General features: G+C 44.5%; 1 protein-coding gene across 1 annotated transcript in view; it reads left to right on the forward strand.

Moving 5' to 3' along the window:
* The window catches only part of ROCK2 (Rho associated coiled-coil containing protein kinase 2), a 428,174-nt gene that overhangs the window by 216,953 nt on the left and 191,784 nt on the right, over positions 1-19,437 (forward strand). Inside the window, exon 10 of the mRNA XM_030198858.1 lies at positions 2,749-2,797. Coding sequence (XP_030054718.1) covers positions 2,749-2,797 — 49 coding nt within the window. The remainder of the gene's footprint in view (positions 1-2,748; positions 2,798-19,437) is intronic.

Raw genomic sequence — 19,437 nt, forward strand, 5'->3', positions numbered from 1 at the left:
TTTGTCCCTTTTTGAGTGATGGATTGTTCATAGGTATTATTTGCCACATCTGGATGCCATTCTAAGCAAGGCATACTGCAGTTTTAAAAGATTAGACTGAACGCTGTTTAGAAGGAGATAGAGTAGATTTAAATAATTCTAGATGATTTAGATTTTGTCTTATAAGGAATTCTGATTTCTGCTTATTTTAAAATATGTTTTATTCTGTTTAATTAATAAGTTCTATTTCTCTATGTAAAATATCTTTTCAATTTAGTGTCTGACTTTCAAGTGAGATTTGTCTGCAGTTTAAGAGATCATCATCTGGTTTGAATTATCCACAGTCCTAGCTAGTTCTGTGTATGAAGCTAATAGGTGAAAGAGGTCAGGAAAAGTCAATTCTTCTCCTTGATTGATTTTAACAAAGTGTAGGACTGGTCTCCTGAAAGTAATAACAAACCATGTCTGTGTGCCATTAAGCAAGATTGGCCCCTTAATTTTAAGTTAACTGGGAATCTGAGAATTTAATAATAATAAAATGCAGGAGATAGGTACCACATTGTCTAGTTTGAGAGGCCCCAGGTCATAGGTCAGTTTAGGAAATATCTCAAACCTATGTAACTGATATTTTTGAGTAAATGTGTAGAGATAATTAGTTCAAGACAGGGTAATCAATCTATTCTTTACCATCTGGTGAGAAAGGGGGGCTAGAAGGGTTTAGGACCCTATATAAATGGGAACAGAAGCAGCTTATGTTAGAAGAGAAGGAGTTGAGAAGAGAAGGAACCAAGACAGGAGACACAAGACACAGAGAGCTGAAGGAGAGAGCTAGCGCTGATGTCCTACTTTGTTTGCTGGCAAATAAAGAAGATTTCTCTCTCATTCTGGTGTGTGGTGTTTGACTCCTGAAGTACCACAGATTCTGCTAACAATAGTGGTAATTCCTGCAACAATTCTTTCGAGTAACTGAAATGTGGTAGATTTAACTAGGCGTACAGGTGAATATTCTTTGGAAGATGTAATGTGGTGTCTTCATAGGGTTTGTGTTGTCTCATCCTGTTCAATGTCTATCTACATTTCCTGTCAGTTCATCAGGGAATGGATTATTCCCTTCCATATATAAGTGGACAGCATTCAACTATATTGTCATCTGGATGATGATAGTATGATTAATATTACAAAATTACAAGGCTGTGATGATATGATTAATGTGGCAAGGGGTAAATAAGTTCAAACTTAATGCTGTTAAAACAGACTTTATGTGGCTCCTTCAACCCTTCCACAGCTATCTATAGATATATATGTCAAAGGGGCAAGTCTCAGAATGGTTTGTAGTCAATTATAACATCATACTGAGTGTAGCTTTTATAGTAAGCTAAGTGGTGAATATGACCTTTTTTATGTTAATCATTGACTATACCCCTTTTTATAAAGGCAATGTGCTGAAATACTATAGTTCAAAAGTTTATGTAAATCAAATAATTCAAAGCCATACAACAAAAGTTCAGCTAAATGCAATATTAAAAATAACTCATTTTAAATCTCTTGAAAGCTGTATATTAAAGTACTTAAAGCCAATTAAAAAAACACTTTAGCTGTAGAATCCAAGCAGTTCAAACATCTCAACATTTGGGACATTTGGACTGCCTGAGATTCTTTAGCTAAGTGATTTTTAAATGGCTTTAAGTACTGGTTTCAAGAGACTAGTTATTTCTAATAATTACATTTAATTCAGCTTTTCCTGAATGGTTTTGAATTATTTGATTTGCACAAACATTTGCACTATAGCACTCCAGCACTTGGATTTATAATAAGGGGTATATTCAATGAGTAATATGAAAAAAGGTCTTATTCGCCACTTAGCTTGCTATAAAATGCCGCAGTCAGTCTCAAATTATAATTGACTATGAAAGACTAAGACTTGCCCCTTTAACATACATATCATTTGGGAGCATCTTGGGTTTATATAGGATGCTTTTTGGTATTGACTTGTGCATTTATAGCATGAAAGTATTTAAGTGTCACTATCGTATCTCCTGTTTCCCACTTTTTTCCAAAGCACACATACTGAGATCTTTGTCCCCTTATGCTTTATGTTGAAGACTGTTGATGGTTTGTAGACTCCATCCTATTTATATTTTTGAAAGTGCACTCTTCAGAATTGTACACAGTGCTGCAAATAAGGTCTCACCAGAGACTTAACAGAGGCCCTGTCTTTTCCTTTTTTTTTTCTGCTGGCCATTCTTCTCCCTATGTGCCCTAGCATTCTTCTGGCTTTTGCCATTGTCTTTTCTACCTGTTTGGCCACCTAAACGTCATCAGCTATGATCACCCATAGGTCCTGCTCTTCTTTGGTGCACTGACTTCACTCACTTTACCGTACTGCTCCTTTGGATTTTTTTTGCATCCTAAATGCATGACCCTGCATTTTTCTAGTATTAAATCTTAGCTTCTGCGTTCTAGACCATTGTTCAAGTTTTGCTAGAACCCTCCTCATATTTGCTACACCTTTCAAGGTTTACACCCTATTGTACATTTTGGTATCTTCCACAGAGAGGCAAGCCTTACCGGAAAACTGTTCTGTGCTAGTGCTCTCAAAAATGTTAAAAAGAACTGGACCAGGGTCTGATCTCTGAGGAACACCACTGTCCTCAAAGGTATGCTGCAAGGATTGATCCTTTGTTCAGATTTTGTAAACATTCTCATGAGTGATATTGCAGAAGAGTTATCAGGTAAAGTTTGCCTCTTTGCAGATGATATCAAAATCAGCAATAGGATAGTCACCCTGGCAGCTATGGATAAGTCTGTCCAAGTGGCAGTTGAATAGAAACTAACTTGTTTAGAATACAGTAGCTTTGTCTGCTGTACGGCTTAAAAACAAAAATGAAATTTACATTGGTTGCCAGTATCTTCACTAATACATTTTAAACTTCTGGTAACAGTACATTAGGTTTTGATGATAAAAATATCAGATACTTGAGAGATTGCTTGACCTACTATATGCCTATGAGGCTTCTCTGCAAAGTTAAAGATGCTCTTTGTCTGTTGCAGAGCCCAAAGCAATTGAATGGGTAGATACATGCAAAAAGGCACTTTCCTTTGTCTGCTCAGAGTTATGGAACCCTGTCTGTAGAAAACTACATATGCTGTATTCCTATTTGAGTCTTCGGAAGCACTGTTCCAGCAAGACTTTTTAACAAAGTTTCGTTTAAGGTATATGCATATTTTAACATGAAAGTCTCATGTGTTTGTTCTGTATGTTTTAATATTGTCATGGTGTGCTTTTATGTTGTGGTTTTTTTTCACAGTTGTAAAATGTGTAAGCCATCTGAGCTTATTCTAGATAGGCAGATATAAACAGAAGAAATAAATAAAATCACTAAACACATCTCTCCAGTAGCACTTGATATTACATTGCATTACTGAGTATATTATAGGCTCTAATGTATTTTTAAGATGTCAGAGTGGTATTGATTGGCCGGGGAGGGGGGGAGAGGCTTAAGGAGACCTAGCTTCATTCACCATGTTCAATCTTGAGTATTTAGAGGTCTACACCTTGCCGTGATTACTTCCAGCATCTACCAAGTACTTTTGGCTTGGGCAGAAACTTCTGATTCAAGATATGCATAAATGCTGGTGTGTATTTTCGATGTCTCCTTTTCTGTCAGTTTGTGACCTAATCCCACTCACAGTGACAGGAAGCTAAGCCATTTGGAGACACTGGTTTTATCAGTTTGGTGAGGCTTGAGTTTTCACACCAGCTGGTATTCATCCGCCCCTGAGGCAGCCCTTTGGCAATATCGGGTGAACTTGTTTAGACCTGGAAGTTAAAAGTGGCAAATAAAGACTGTGTTTTTCATATGGTTTGCTTCTCTTCTATTTTCCATACAAGTTGTACTTGTAGCCATTGATATAGGTGGAGAAGGAGAGCCAACCTGCTATTAAGCATCATGTCTGAAGTGATCATTTTCTTTTTTTTTTTTTAAATGGTCCCACTCCCTACTAGTTTGTTTCTTGAAAGAGAAAATTTAGGTATATGATGGCTGAATTGACAAGGTCTGTATTTTTTTAAACATAAAATTACTACTTTGCAGGTTAACATATGCAGTTTTTGATGTCCTATTCAGATTTTTCTGCATAGAGGAGTTAATTTATGCTCTGTAAGCACTGAGTATATGTTATGGCAAATAGATTTGTGCTAAAGGGATTAGATTGTTAGAAGGTACAGAAGAGTGAACTGGAATAGATTGGGAATTGTTTGGAAAAGAGTGGTTGATGCTTCTGAGAGAAGCTTAACTTTATTCAATGCAACTTAACTTTTACCATATACTAGTGGTCTGTAACAATGTATATTATTTCTGTTGTGTTATAGCTGACAGTTATTCATTATTGTAGACTAGGTGGAAAAACTATTCACAAAAGTAATGTAACATTATAGTAAAACACATTTTTATCATCCAACATCTGCGTATTGGTGGTCATCAGTGTTCATCGGTAGGTTGAGATGAGAGTTACAGATTTGAAGAAGACATATGTTTCTGTAGACAACTTGTGGACTTTTATCATACTAAGGTCCTCATTTTCATCATTCACCCACCTGGTGCAAAATAAAATTTAGGCACTTATTATTGTTTGTGCAATATGATATAGATATCCTTTTATAATTATCTCTAATTTTAATGTATTTGTACTCTAGTATTTATGTACAATTTATGTTAAACAAGAATAATTGAAGTTTAGATAAATTGGTGAGCCATAATCCAAATTCTGGCATAATACCATTTATATTTTAGTAATCAAATCACTCTCTTATGTGTAACGTTTAGAGTTTTTAAATAATATATTTCAGTGTATAATTTCTAATGATGAATATGTTCTTGAGGGTTTCCTGGTATCCTAGTTGGGGATCCTGATGTATTTAATTGCCTTGACTGTTTTGGTGTATGGGTAGAACATTGAAAGTCTAAATTATACTTTGATCTTTGGAAATAGTAAAGGAAGTAAGCAACCCCACTTTGTTTATTTTTAATTTGGTTCATGTAACTGATTACAGTAGTACTACAGTAATTACACTCTAGGGAATCCTGCACCAAGAATGGGAAAATTATGAAAAAGAATAGTTATAATTTTACAAAATATGTTAAATAGAATATTATAAATTTCCTTTAGGTATGAGAGGCTCTGTGTGTGTTGCTACAAGCATGAAAGGTGTATGCATGTTGCTGCAGGGCCAAGAGCAAACTGTGTGTGGGGGTGTGTGTGTGCAGTTGCAGGGATGAGGGAGTGCAGTGCATGTGTTTTCAGGTGTGAGTGGCACAGTGTAAATGTGTCTCTTTTCCTGAACGGATGAAAGATGTATTATATGGGAGGGGGCAGGAATAAGGGGAGATCCAGACTCTTCATAAGTTCCCTAATGCTCACACCCATCCTTGGGCATTCCTGCACTATGTGGCAGGCAGCTCTTGAGCTCCTCATCTGCTACATCACCAATTCACATCCACACAGCTTTTTGGCTGTCCTAACCCCCCCCCCCCCCCCCACCAGTCCATCACTCATTGCTGCCACCATGACCTGTTTCTTCCAGTGGGGAAGATCTTGGTGTTCCACTGCTCAATTCTATAATCATCCCCCCCCCCCCCCCCCCCAATAGAGCCATGAGTATTGGGCAGGGATGAAGTGCTACTAAGCTGCTTGATACAGTTTTCTCCGAGGACAAGCAGGCTGCTTGTTCTCACTGATGGGTGATGTCCACGGCAGCCCCGCCAATCGGAATCTTCACTAGCAAAAGCCTTTGCTAGCCCTCGCGCGCTGATGCGCACCACGCATGCACGGCCGTCTTCCCGCCCGAAACCGGCTCGTGCCGGCCAGTCTTCTTTTGTCTGCGCTCGGTTCGGTCGTGTTACGCCGTTCGCGCCCCTTAAGTCGACCTCGCGCGTCTCTTTTTGACTTTCGCTAAAAACAACAACAACAAAAAAAAAAACGGATTTCGGAAGAGGACCTTTTCGGTCTTTTTCCCTTTCCTCTATCTTCAGTTTTTGCCCCGGTAAGTTATCTTTCGTCTTCGGGGTAGGCCCTTTTGAGGCCTCGGGTCAAATTTTTTTCTCCCCCTCTTTTTGGTGCCTACCGCAATTACAAGTTTTGATTTCGCCGGCGTGATTTTTCCGCCCATGTCATCGAAGTCTCCCAGCGGCTTCAAGAAGTGCACCCAGTGCGCCCGGGTAATCTCGCGCACTGACAGGCACGCGTCATGTCTTCAGTGTCTGGGGGCTGGGCACCGCCCGCAGGCCTGTAGTCTGTGCGCCCTTTTACAAAAGCGGACTCAGGTAGCGAGATTGGCCCAGTGGAACATTTTGTTCTCGGGCTCTTCATCGGCATCGACACCGGGAGTATCGTGTGCATCGACAGCGTCCAGACCTCCGTCCTCAGCCGCGAGTGCATCGAGGCATCGACCCTCTGCATCGGGGCCGAGACATCTGAAGGCTGCGTCTGTGGTACCGGAACCTCCACTTCTGCTGATGTCGTCGGACGGTGGTGCTTCGACTGGAGTGCAGGTGAGGGCTGTCCATTCCCCTGCTGGTGGCGGTGAGCCTTCGGGTGGGTCTCCCCCCACCCTGAGGGCTCCTGCGGTACAGCCCCCCCGAGACCGACCTTCTTCGGCCTCGGCCCCGAGGAAGCGACGGCTGGATTCTACGTCCTCCTCGTCGGTGCCGGGAAGCTCCGGTGACATGCTTCGTTTGAAAAAGTCAAAGAAGCATCGACACCGGTCCCCTTCCCACGTCGGTACCGAGAGCTCTGGGTCGCCGAGGGAGTTGGCACCCAGTAGGCATCGGCACCGAGAGGACTGCTCACCCTCTGTTCAAGAGGTGTCGATGCGCTCCACTATGGACAGCCCGGAACAGCCTCCACGCCCGGAACAGATTCTGACATCGACACCTGCATCGGCTTCCACGTCTTTCTCCACAGCCGCTCTGCACGAGAGTCTCCGGGCCGTTCTCCCAGAGATTCTGGGAGAGCTGTTGCGCCCTTCCCCTCCGGTACCGGGGGTGCTTGCGCCACCGGTACCGTCGAGTGAGGCGCCGGCTGGCCCCTTGCCCGGGGTGAGGTCTCCGACATCGGTGCCGCGTGCGGTACCGACTGCGGTCGCCTCCCAGGAAGGCTCCCCGACTACGTCGGCGGAGGGAGCTTCGCCGATGCGGGAGAGAGAGTCTACCTCTCGACGCTCCCACCGTGGCCGTGGTTCCACGGAGTCGAGCCGGGCACGGCTTCAGACACAGGTCCGTGAACTTGTGTCTGATACCGAAAGTGAAGCCTCGTGGGAAGAGGAGGAGGACATCAGATATTTCTCTGACGAGGAGTCTGAGGGCCTTCCTTCTGATCCCACTCCCTCCCCTGAAAGGCAGCTTTCTCCTACCGAGAGTCTGTCTTTTGCGGCCTTTGTCCGGGAGATGTCTACGGCCATCCCCTTCCCGGTGGTTGTGGAGGACGAGCCCAGGGCTGAAATGTTTGAGCTCCTGGACTATCCTTCTCCACCTAAGGAAGCGTCCACAGTACCCATGCATCATGTCCTCAAAAAGACATTGCTGGCGAACTGGACCAAGCCACTAAGTAATCCCCACAATCCCAAGAAGATCGAGTCCCAGTACCGGATCCATGGGGACCCAGAGCTGATGCGCATTCAGTTGCCTCACGACTCTGGAGTTGTGGATTTGGCCCTAAAGAAGGCTAAGAGTTCTAGGGAGCATGCTTCGGCGCCCCCGGGCAAGGACTCTAGAACCTTAGACTCCTTTGGGAGGAAGGCCTACCATTCTTCTATGCTCGTGGCCAAAATCCAGTCTTACCAGCTCTACACGAGCACATGCGGAACAATGTGCGGCAGTTGGCGGGCTTTGTGGACAAGCTCCCCCCTGAGCAAGCCAAGCCATTTCAGGAGGTGGTCAGGCAGCTGAAGGCGTGCAGAAAATTCCTGGCCAGAGGGTTGTACGACACCTTTGATGTTGCGTCCAGGGCCGCTGCTCAAGGTGTGGTGATGCGCAGACTCTCATGGCTGCGTGCCTCCGACCTGGAGAATAGGCTCCAGCAGCGGATTGCGGACTCGCCTTGCCGTGCGGATAACATTTTTGGAGAGAAAGTCGAGCAGGTGGTAGAGCAGCTCCACCAGCGGGATACCGCTTTCGACAAGTTCTCCCGCCGGCAGCCTTCAGCTTCTACCTCTACAGGTAGACGATTTTTGTGGGGAAGGAAGACTGTTCCCTACTCTTCTGGTAAGCGTAGCTACAATCCTCCTTCTCGACAGCCTGCGGCCCAGGCTAAGCCCCAGCGCGCTCGCTCTCGTCAGCAGCGTGCGCCTCAGCAAGGCCCCTCGGCTCCCCAGCAAAAGCAAGGGACGAGCTTTTGACTGGCTCCAGCAGAACATAGCCGACATCCAAGTGTCAGTGCCGGGCGACCTACCAGTCGGAGGGAGGTTGGAAGTTTTTCACCAAAGGTGGCCTCTCATAACCTCCGATCAGTGGGTTCTTCAAATAGTCCGGCAAGGATACATCCTCAATTTGGCCTCCAAACCTCCAAATTGTCCACCGGGAGCTCAGTCTTACAGCTTCCAACACAAGCAGGTACTTGCAGAGGAACTCTCCGCCCTTCTCAGCGCCAATGCGGTCGAGCCCGTGCCATCCGGGCAAGAAGGGCTGGGATTCTATTCCAGGTACTTCCTTGTGGAAAAGAAAACAGGGGGGATGCGTCCCATCCTAGACCTAAGGGCCCTGAACAAATATCTGGTCAAAGAAAAGTTCAGGATGCTTTCCCTGGGCACCCTTCTTCCCATGATTCAGGAAAACGATTGGCTATGCTCTCTGTTCACAAAGTGCTTGGCTGTAGTAGCAGCGGCACTTCGCAGGCTGGGGGTGCACGTGTTCCCATATCTCGACGATTGGCTGGTGAAGAGCACATCCGAGGCAGGAGCTCTACAGTCCATGCAGATGACTATTCGCCTCCTGGAGCTACTGGGGTTTGTGATAAATTATCCAAAGTCCCACCTACTTCCAGTGCAGAAACTCGAATTCATAGGAGCTCTGCTGGACTCTCAGACGGCTCGCGCCTATCTCCCAGAGACGAGAGCCAACAACTTGCTGTCCCTCGTCTCGCGGGTGCGAGCGTCCCAGCAGATCACAGCTCGGCAGATGTTGAGATTGCTGGGCCACATGGCCTCCACAGTTCATGTGACTCCCATGGCCCACCTTCACATGAGATCTGCTCAATGGACCCTAGCTTCCCAGTGGTTTCAGGCTGCTGGGGATCTAGAAGACGTGATCCACCTGTCCACGAGTTTTCTCAAATCCCTGTATTGGTGGACGATTTGGTCCAATTTGACTCTGGGACGTCCTTTCCAAATTCCTCAGCCACAAAAAGTGCTGACCACGGATGCGTCTCTCCTGGGGTGGGGAGCTCATGTCGATGGGCTTCACACCCAAGGAAGCTGGTCCCTCCAGGAACGCGATCTGCAGATCAATCTTCTGGAGTTATGAGCGATCTGGAACGCTCTGAAGGCTTCCAGAGATCGGCTGTCCCACCAAATTATCCAAATTCAGACAGACAACCAGGTTGCCATGTATTATATCAACAAGCAGGGGGGCACCGGATCTCGCCCCCTGTGTCAGGAAGCCGTCAGCATGTGGCTCTGGGCTCGCCGCCACGGCATGGTGCTCCAAGCCACATATCTGGCAGGCGTAAACAACAGTCTGGCCGACAGGTTGAGCAGGATTATGCAACCTCACGAGTGGTCGCTCAATTCCCGTGTAGTGCGACAGATCTTCCAGGTGTGGGGCACCCCCTTGGTAGATCTCTTCGCATCTCAAGCCAATCACAAAGTCCCTCAGTTCTGTTCCAGGCTTCAGGCCCACGGCAGACTGGCATCGTATGCCTTCCTCCTGTACTGGGGGGAGGGTCTGCTGTATGCATATCCTCCCATACCTCTGGTGGGGAAGACTTTGTTGAAACTCAAGCAAGACCGAGGCACCATGATTCTGATTGCTCCTTTTTGGCCGCGTCAGATCTGGTTCCCTCTTCTTCTGGAGTTGTCCTCCGAAGAACCGTGGAGATTGGAGTGTTTTCCGACCCTCATCACACAGGACGAAGGGGCGCTTCTGCATCCCAACCTCCGGTCTCTGGCTCTCACGGCCTGGATGTTGAGAGCGTAGACTTTTCCTCTTTGGGTCTGTCAGAGGGCGTCTCCCGCATCTTGCTTGCTTCCAGGAAAGATTCCACTAAGAGGAGTTACTTCTTTCTATGGAGGAGGTTTGCCGTCTGGTGTGACAGCAAGGCCCTAGATCCTCGCTCTTGTCCTACACAGACCCTGCTTGAATACCTTCTGCACTTGTCTGAGTCTGGTCTCAAGACCAACTCTGTAAGGGTTCACCTTAGTGCAATCAGTGCATACCATTACCGTGTGGAAGGTAAGCCGATCTTGGGACAGCCTTTAGTTGTTCGCTTCATGAGAGGTTTGCTTTTGTCAAAGCCCCCTGTCAAGCCTCCTACAGTGTCATGGGATCTCAATGTCGTTCTCACCCAGCTGATGAAACCTCCTTTTGAGCCACTGAACTCCTGCCATCTGAAGTACTTGACCTGGAAGGTCATTTTCTTGGTGGCAGTTACTTCAGCTCGTAGAGTCAGTGAGCTTCAGGCCCTGGTAGCCCAGGCTCCTTACACCAAATTTCATCATAACAGAGTAGTCCTCCTCACTCACCCTAAGTTCTTGCCAAAGGTTGTGTCGGAGTTCCATCTGAACCAGTCAATTGTCTTGCCAACATTCTTTCCCCGTCCTCATTCCTGCCCTGCTGAACGTCAGGTGCACACATTGGACTGCAAGAGAGCATTGGCCTTCTACCTGGAGCGGATACAGCCCAACAGACAGTCCTCCCAATTGTTTGTTTCTTTTGATCCCAACAGGAGGGGAGTGGCTGTGGGGAAACACACCATATCCAATTGGCTAGCAGATTGCATTTCCTTCACTTACGCCCAGGCTGGGCTGGCTCTTGAGGGTCATGTCACGGCTCATAATGTTAGAGCCATGGCAGCGTCGGTAGCCCACTTGAAGTCATCCACTATTGAAGAGATCTGCAAAGCTGCGACGTGGTCATCTGTCCACACATTCACATCTCATTACTGCCTGCAGCAGGATACCCGACGCAACAGTCGGTTCGGGCAGTCAGTGCTTCAGAATCTGTTCGGGGTTTAGAATCCAACTCCCCCCCCCTAGGCCCATGTTTATTCTGTTCCAGGCTGCACTCTCAGTTAGTTGGATAAATTGTTAGGTCAATCTCAGTTATGTCCTCGCCGTTGCGAGGCCCAATTGACCATAGTTGTTGTTTTGAGTCAGCCTGGGGGCTAGGGATACCACATCAGTGAGAACAAGCAGCCTGCTTGTCCTCGGAGAAAGCGAATGCTACATACCTGTAGCCTGCCTCCCCTTTTGTGTCTTCCCTTCTCTTTGTCTTGCTACATATGAGACTGGCCGGTACGAGCCGTTTTCGGGCGGGAAGACGGACGCGCATGCGCGGTGCGCTAGCAAAGGCTTTTGCTAGTGAAGATTCCGATTGGAGGGGCTGCCGTGGACGTCACCCATCAGTGAGAACAATCAGCCTGCTGTCCTCGGAGAATACCTTCTACAGGTATGTAGCATTCGCTTTACAGTGGTGGAAATAAGTATTTGATCCCTTGCTGATTTTGTAAGTTTGCCCACTGACAAAGACATGAGCAGCCCATAATTGAAGGGTAGGTTATTGGTAACAGTGAGAGATAGCACATCACAAATTAAATCCGGAAAATCACATTGTGGAAAGTATATGAATTTATTTGCATTCTGCAGAGGGAAATAAGTATTTAATCCCTCTGGCAAACAAGACCTAATACTTGGTGGCAAAACCCTTGTTGGCAAGCACAGCGGTCAGACGTCTTCTGTAGTTGATGATGAGGTTTGCACACATGTCAGGAGGAATTTTGGTCCACTCCTCTTTGCAGATCATCTCTAAATCATTAAGAGTTCTGGGCTGTCGCTTGGCAACTCGCAGCTTCAGCTCCCTCCATAAGTTTTCAATGGGATTAAGGTCTGGTGACTGGCTAGGCCACTCCATGACCCTAATGTGCTTCTTCCTGAGCCACTCCTTTGTTGCCTTGGCTATATGTTTTGGGTCATTGTCGTGCTGGAAGACCCAGCCACGACCCATTTTTAAGGCCCTGGCGGAGGGAAGGAGGTTGTCACTCAGAATTGTACGGTACATGGCCCCATCCATTCTCCCATTGATGCGGTGAAGTAGTCCTGTGCCCTTAGCAGAGAAACACCCCCAAAACATAACATTTCCACCTCCATGCTTGACAGTGGGGACGGTGTTCTTTGGGTCATAGGCAGCATTTCTCTTCCTCCAAACACGGCGAGTTGAGTTCATGCCAAAGAGCTCAATTTTTGTCTCATCTGACCACAGCACCTTCTCCCAATCACTCTCGGCATCATCCAGGTGTTCACTGGCAAACTTCAGACGGGCCGTCACATGTGCCTTCCGGAGCAGAGGGACCTTGCGGGCACTGCAGGATTGCAATCCGTTATGTCGTAATGTGTTACCAATGGTTTTCGTGGTGACAGTGGTCCCAGCTGCCTTGAGATCATTGACAAGTTCCCCCCTTGTAGTTGTAGGCTGATTTCTAACCTTCCTCATGATCAAGGATACCCCACGAGGTGAGATTTTGCGTGGAGCCCCAGATCTTTGTCGATTGACAGTCATTTTGTACTTCTTCCATTTTCTTACTATGGCACCAACAGTTGTCTCCTTCTCGCCCAGCGTCTTACTGATGGTTTTGTAGCCCATTCCAGCCTTGTGCAGGTGTATGATCTTGTCCATGACATCCTTAGACAGCTCCTTGCTCTTGGCCATTTTGTAGAGGTTAGAGTCTGACTGATTCACTGAGTCTGTGGACAGGTGTCTTTCATACAGGTGACCATTGCCGACAGCTGTCTGTCATGCAGGTAACGAGTTGATTTGGAGCATCTACCTGGTCTGTAGGGGCCAGATCTCTTACTGGTTGGTGGGGGATCAAATACTTATTTCCCTCTGCAGAATGCAAATAAATTCATATACTTTCCACAATGTGATTTTCCGGATTTAATTTGTGATGTGCTATCTCTCACTGTTACCAATAACCTACCCTTCAATTATGGGCTGCTCATGTCTTTGTCAGTGGGCAAACTTACAAAATCAGCCAGGGATCAAATACTTATTTCCACCACTGTATATACACATGCAATCCATATGGGAACCATGCTACATCCCCTTGCCAGCCCTGTATCTTCTTCATGGCCCTCTGCCTCTAAGGGTAAAGGCATTACGTGGAAAGGAGTGAAGAGAAGTGTACCTGTCTCCCTGGGGGAGGGGAAGGGTGAGGAGTGAAGTATGTGATTTTGTATGATTATGTGTTCATATATTATATACAGAATTGTGTTTGTGTAGAATCATATAATTTCCAGAGGTATAGGTAATGGATACAGGCTCCTGATGTCATTGCAGGAATGTAATGCTTAAGTAAAGGCACAATGTTGTCGCTTCATAAGTTTCTTGCCTGCAGTATTTCCACATTAACACATATTTAAAAAAAGAAATGATTACTGATAGAAATTCTTTCCCAGTCTATAATGGTAAGTGATTAAAATTAACTTTATTAATACTTAGAAATAGACTTCTGATTGTTCATACATACCTGCACAGAATAAATGATTTCAGTATGTCGGAGATGTGTGCAGCTGTAAATCTCTTGGATCTATTTATGCTATGTGAAGTTTCCAACTTGTCAAACCCTGCAGACTGTGGTATAAAACCTTTGGTTAGAATATTTACCTGACTTTTCATGATTTGTAGCTAAGGAAAGAAAATCAGAGATGATTATATGTAAGTGTGTTTGTGTGTGTGATCCCAGATCTTGCTTTGTTTGTATTTTAGTCACCTGGATCAGATATATTATAATCCAGGATCATGGTCCAAATAGACCATGCTCTAAGAAAATAAGATATGTGACAACTCTGATTGTGTATCTGAAGAAATATGACAGTTTTAAAGAAAGCAATTGTATCCTGAATAAGTGAATAAATACTTGTATAGCTGTAAAATTGGCAAGGCAATGGCACACTACACCATAGCAGATAATGAATGGAACCTTCCTGAAGTGTGTCTGAAAAAGTTATGTGGTGAGAAAATTGATCAAATGTTTTCTTTTCTTTCTTTTTTTTTTAGCTGCAGCGCCTGTGGTGCCTGAGTTGAGCAGTGATGTAGACAGCAGTAACTTTGATGATATTGAGGACGATAAAGGAGATGTAGAGACCTTTCCGATTTCTAAAGCCTTTGTGGGAAACCAGTTGCCTTTTATAGGATTCACCTACTATAGAGAAAATCTGTATGTGGAAGCTTTCAATTTTCTATATGCATTAATATGCTGTACAGTTCTATTTGAGTTTGTCTTTATATGTGCTTTCACATTCTTAGTTTTGGTGCCTGTAAAGGAAAAGCATGTTATGTAATATGCTTTTAGTTTACTTTCAATTTTTTTGTAGGTTTAGCAACCTATGTACTAAAACTCCTTCTAAACAGTTCTAGTGTGCATAACCTGAAAATTTTAGTTTGCATGCTAAAACAGCAATTAATAGGCAAAACAGTAAGGGGATTTTTACTAATCCGTATTAAGGCTTTTCAGTCAGTGTATGTTAACTGCAAAAAGTATAGCTGCCAAGCCTTTGCTGTAATTGTAGGAGGTGTTCTGACACTTGGGGAAGGTAGCCCTGCCACTTACATGGTGTAGTGGTCACAACCACATATGAGCAGTGCAGTTGCTAAGGCAGTATGCAGTTAACTACATCTCTTAAGGTTAGCAGGTAATACATATTAACGATACCTGCATTCACTGCAAAGCACACTGCCTCCTTCCCCACCCCCCTAGTGTGAAATTGTGTTGGATGGTTAATGTGACAGTTAACCCGAGCTGTTAACATGGTGCATTAATTGTTTGAACTCTGCATTAATAGTGAGTTGAAATCCACATCAAACACCTAGGGCAAAATTCTATAACTAGATGCCCCCAGTTAGGCGCCTGCCCAGAGCACATGCATTAGGAGCCTGTTCTGTAAAGGATTGTAGGTGCCTGCTTTTCTTTTGTAGAATAGTAGTAGAACTGGGTATTAACATGCTTAACATTTAGGCACTTTCACATACTCGGGTTAAAGTGTGAGTGCCTAAGTATGGCAGGTACTCATGTAACCTATAGTACTCTGTAAGTTACCTGCATAAGTGGAAGCTCTGCCTGTGTCCTGCCCATACTCCTCTCCCATGTACACCCTCTCTTGCAAATACACGTTATATAAGTCAAGTGTGTATTTTCTGAATAGTGCTTAGGCTTAATTTTTGCATTTATTCAAATATATGCGTGTATATGCCATTATTCTAAATATTTGAATGCGTAAATGTGGGTGCCTGTGTTGTAGAATTGCCCTTCTGTTGAATAAATACGCTTTTCTTTTCTTCTCTTCTCTCTCTCTTTTTTTTTTTGCATTCTTATAAGAGGAAGCCTTTGTAGTAGGTGTAAAATACAGGAGCTGATACTGAAAGTAATTTGTACATTTCATCACCAGAAGCTAATGAACACATAACTTATGTATTTCAGAAAATATATGGATAATATCAGACTGTTTAGTGAAAGCCATTCAGCAATTTATCCATATAAATATGGGGCAGTGTAAAGTCAGGTTGAGGGTGGGCAAAAAAATTATGTAGCTAGTGGAGATACTCAGCCATCATCTGGATAAATTATAGATTTAGTTTAGACCTGCTGAATAGCATAAGAACATAAGAGTAGCCAATGGTCCATCTAGCCCAGTATCCTGTTTTCCAAGCAGTGGCTAAGCCAGGTCACAAATACCTGACAGAAACCCAAATCGTGGCAACACTCCATTCTACAAATCCCAGGGCAAGCAGTTGCTTCCCATGTCTGCCCCAATAGTAGACTATGGACTTTTCCTCCAGGAATTTGGCCAAACATTTTTTAAACCCAGATATGCTAACCGCTGTTACCACCTCCTCTGGCAAACAGTTCCAAAGCTTAACTACTCGTTGAGTGAACAAATATTTCCTCCTATTTGTTTTAAAAGTATTTCCATGTAACTTCCTTGAGTGTCCCCTAGTCTTTGTACTTTTGGAATGAGTAAAAAATCGATTTACTTCTTTCTACACCACTCAGGATTTTTAAAGACTTCAATCATATCTCCCCTCATCAGTCTCTTTTCCAAGCTGAAGAGCCCAAACCTCTTTAGTCTTTCCTCATACGAGAGGAGTTCCATCCTCATTATCATTTTAGTCGCTCTTCTTTGAACCTTTTCTAATTCCACTGTATCTTTTTTGAGATACGGTGACCAGAACTGAATGCAATACTCAAGGTGCGGATGCACCATGGAGCAATACAAAGGCATTATAGTATTTTCGGTCTTATTCACCACCCCTTTCCTAATAATTCCTATCATCCTATTTGCTTTTTTGGCCGCCGCTGCACCCTGAGCAGAAGCTTTCAGCGCATTATCTACAATGAAACCCAGATCTTTTTCTTGAGCGTTGACCCCCAATGTGGACCCTAGCATCAGGTAACTGTGATTCGGATTATTCTTTCCAATGTGCATCACCTTGCATTTGTCCACATAATATTTCATTTGCCATTTGGATGCTGTGTCTTCCAATTTCCTAAGGTCTTCCTGCAATATTTCACAGTCCGCTCGTGTTTTAACAACCTTGAATAGTTTTTGTATCATCTGCAGATTTAATCACCTCACTCGCCGTTCTGATTTCCACATCATTTATAAATATGTTAAATAGCACCTGTCCCAGTACAGATCCCTGTGGCACTCCACTGTTCACTCTCCTCCATTGGGAGAAATGACCATTTAACCCTACCTTCTGTTTTCTGTCCAATAACCAATTCCTAATCCACACCAGAACCTTGCCTCCTATCCCATTACTCTTTAATTTTCTCAGGAGTCTCTCATGAGGAATTTTATCAAAAGGTTTCTGAAAATCTAGATACACTACATCAACCGGCTCACCTTTATCCACATGTTTATTCACATCTTCAAAGAAATGAAGCAAGTTGGTGAGGCACAACTTAACTCAGCTGAACCCATGCTGACTCTGTCCCATTAAACCACGTTTGTCTACGTGTTCTATAATTTTATTCTTTATAATAGTTTCCACTATTTTGCCCGGCACCGATGTCAGGCTATACCGGTCAATAATTTTCCCGATCACCCCTAGAACCCTTTTTAAAAATTGGCGTCACATTGGCCACCCTTCAATCTTCAGGTACTACGGATGATTTTAACAACAAGTTACATATCACAGATCAGCAATTTCATGCTTGAGTTCTTTGAGTACCCTTGGATGTATGCCATCTGGTCCAGGTGACTTGCTACTTTTTAATTTGTCAATTTGGCTCCATACATCTTCCAGGTTCACCAATATTTCTTTCATTTCCTCCACATCATCACCCTTGAAAAGCATTTCCGGTACATGCAGATCTCTTACATCGTCTTCCTTAAAGACAGAACAAAGAATTCATTCAGTTTCTCCTCCATGTCAAAGAATTTATTCAGTTTCGCCACTATGTCCTCCCTGAGTGCCTCTTTTGCTCCTTCGTGATCTAACAGCCCCATGAATTCCCTCGCAGGCTTTCTGCTTCTGATGTACCTGAAAAAGTTGTTAATGTGAGTTTTAGCCTCTGTGGCAAGTTTCCTCTTCATATTCTCTTTTAGCCTTCTTTATTAATGCTTTGCATCTGACTTGCCAGTCAGACCTTAAACTAAATAGTGCTGACATGGTGGCTGCTACTTATATGGACAGCAATACTGAATATATAAAATGAAATGCTGCATTTAAATTAATTCAGTCACTGCAGCAGCTGAAAATTGGCCAATAGTGTTCAAGTACACATGTGCATATTGCATTTTGGAATCCCCTGTGCTAAACAACGTAGAGAGGATCAGCCAGTCAGGATTTCAAGCTTCTTCCAGGATGCATAAAAAATAAGGTCCTTTGTAGTCCTGATTATACTCCTGTGCATGCCCCCCCCCCCCCAGTGTCCCCAAGATTTTCTGCATTCCACAACAATAATAAGCCTTAATCCTAAGCCAACATATTTGCAATATGACCTCAATCTGTCAAAATTACTGTTAGCCCTCGCCATTGTACTTCCATTGTGTCAGAGAGAGCTTCCTTTTGGTGTTTATAGTACATAATATGAATAGGCAATCTATTAAGGTATGCTTGGAAGTTGTCCAGTGTTGGGGGTCTTTTGGAACAGCTTAGTCCCTTGATCTTCTGTGTCAGGGAGGAGAGTTAGTTGGGTTTGCTGAGGGTTCTTCATATATTGGAGGAGAGGGATGGGATTGGGGCACCAGGCATATATTATTGTGAAAGGCACAAGTCAATTGACCTTGGGTGGGGGGGGGGGGTATAAATTGGGACATTACAGTTCCTAGATCTAGTCTTAGTTGCCCAACACTCATTTTCTATTGAGGGGGGAATAGTTGTAGCACTGAGCAGTGTGGCAGTGAAATACCAACACCTTCCCCACTGCAGGAAACGGGGCATGGTGGCAGCAATGAGTGGACTGGTGGGGGATGAGAAAAGCCAAAAAGCTGTGTGGATGTGAATTGGTGATACAGCAGATGAGGAGCCCAAGAGCTGCCTGCCAAATAGTGCAGGAGTGCCCAAGGATGGACGTGAGCATTGGGGAACTTATGAAGGAGGCAATGCTGAATGTTAGGCGGGGGGAAAAAAGCACATAGATTTTTAGAGCATGCAGTGGAGACGGTGTGCCATGCCAATTTCTCTAACCTGTGGCACTCAGGTCCTCTTCCCCAAGTCTGTATCCCCACACCCTTCTATTTTACTGCCCTGCCCCCCACCCCCCACTGGCCATATACCACCCTACCCCTCATCCATGCCGCAAAGTAGATTGTAAGACAGTTTGCTTGCTAAAAAATACCAGGTCTGAGGCAGTTGTGAACTTTAACCTTTAGTAGGCCCATGGTAAATACTGGGTGGAAGAAACCATATCACACTATCTACAATGTACCTGCTACATCCCAATTTGTGTATAAAGTTCTGCTAATTTTATCCCGTGCTCTCTAAATAATCTGACCCTTGTTTGCCGTGCATGCTTAAGGCCTTGGCACATAGAGAGAGATAATATATATATGGCGCCTAAAAAATCAGCACGGAAATCAGTGCCGACTAAGCGTATTCTGTAAGCAGCGCCTAGAATTGTGTGATATACAGAATATGCTTAGTTGGTTTCTCAGCGCTTAAAACTATGCACTCCAACGAAAATGTGGCATAAATCCTGGCACATAGATCTAGGCACACTGGGCCATATTCTATAACTGCATGT

The sequence above is a fragment of the Microcaecilia unicolor genome, chromosome 3, assembly GCF_901765095.1.
Source record: "Microcaecilia unicolor chromosome 3, aMicUni1.1, whole genome shotgun sequence".
Classification (NCBI taxonomy): Eukaryota; Metazoa; Chordata; class Amphibia; order Gymnophiona; family Siphonopidae; genus Microcaecilia; species Microcaecilia unicolor.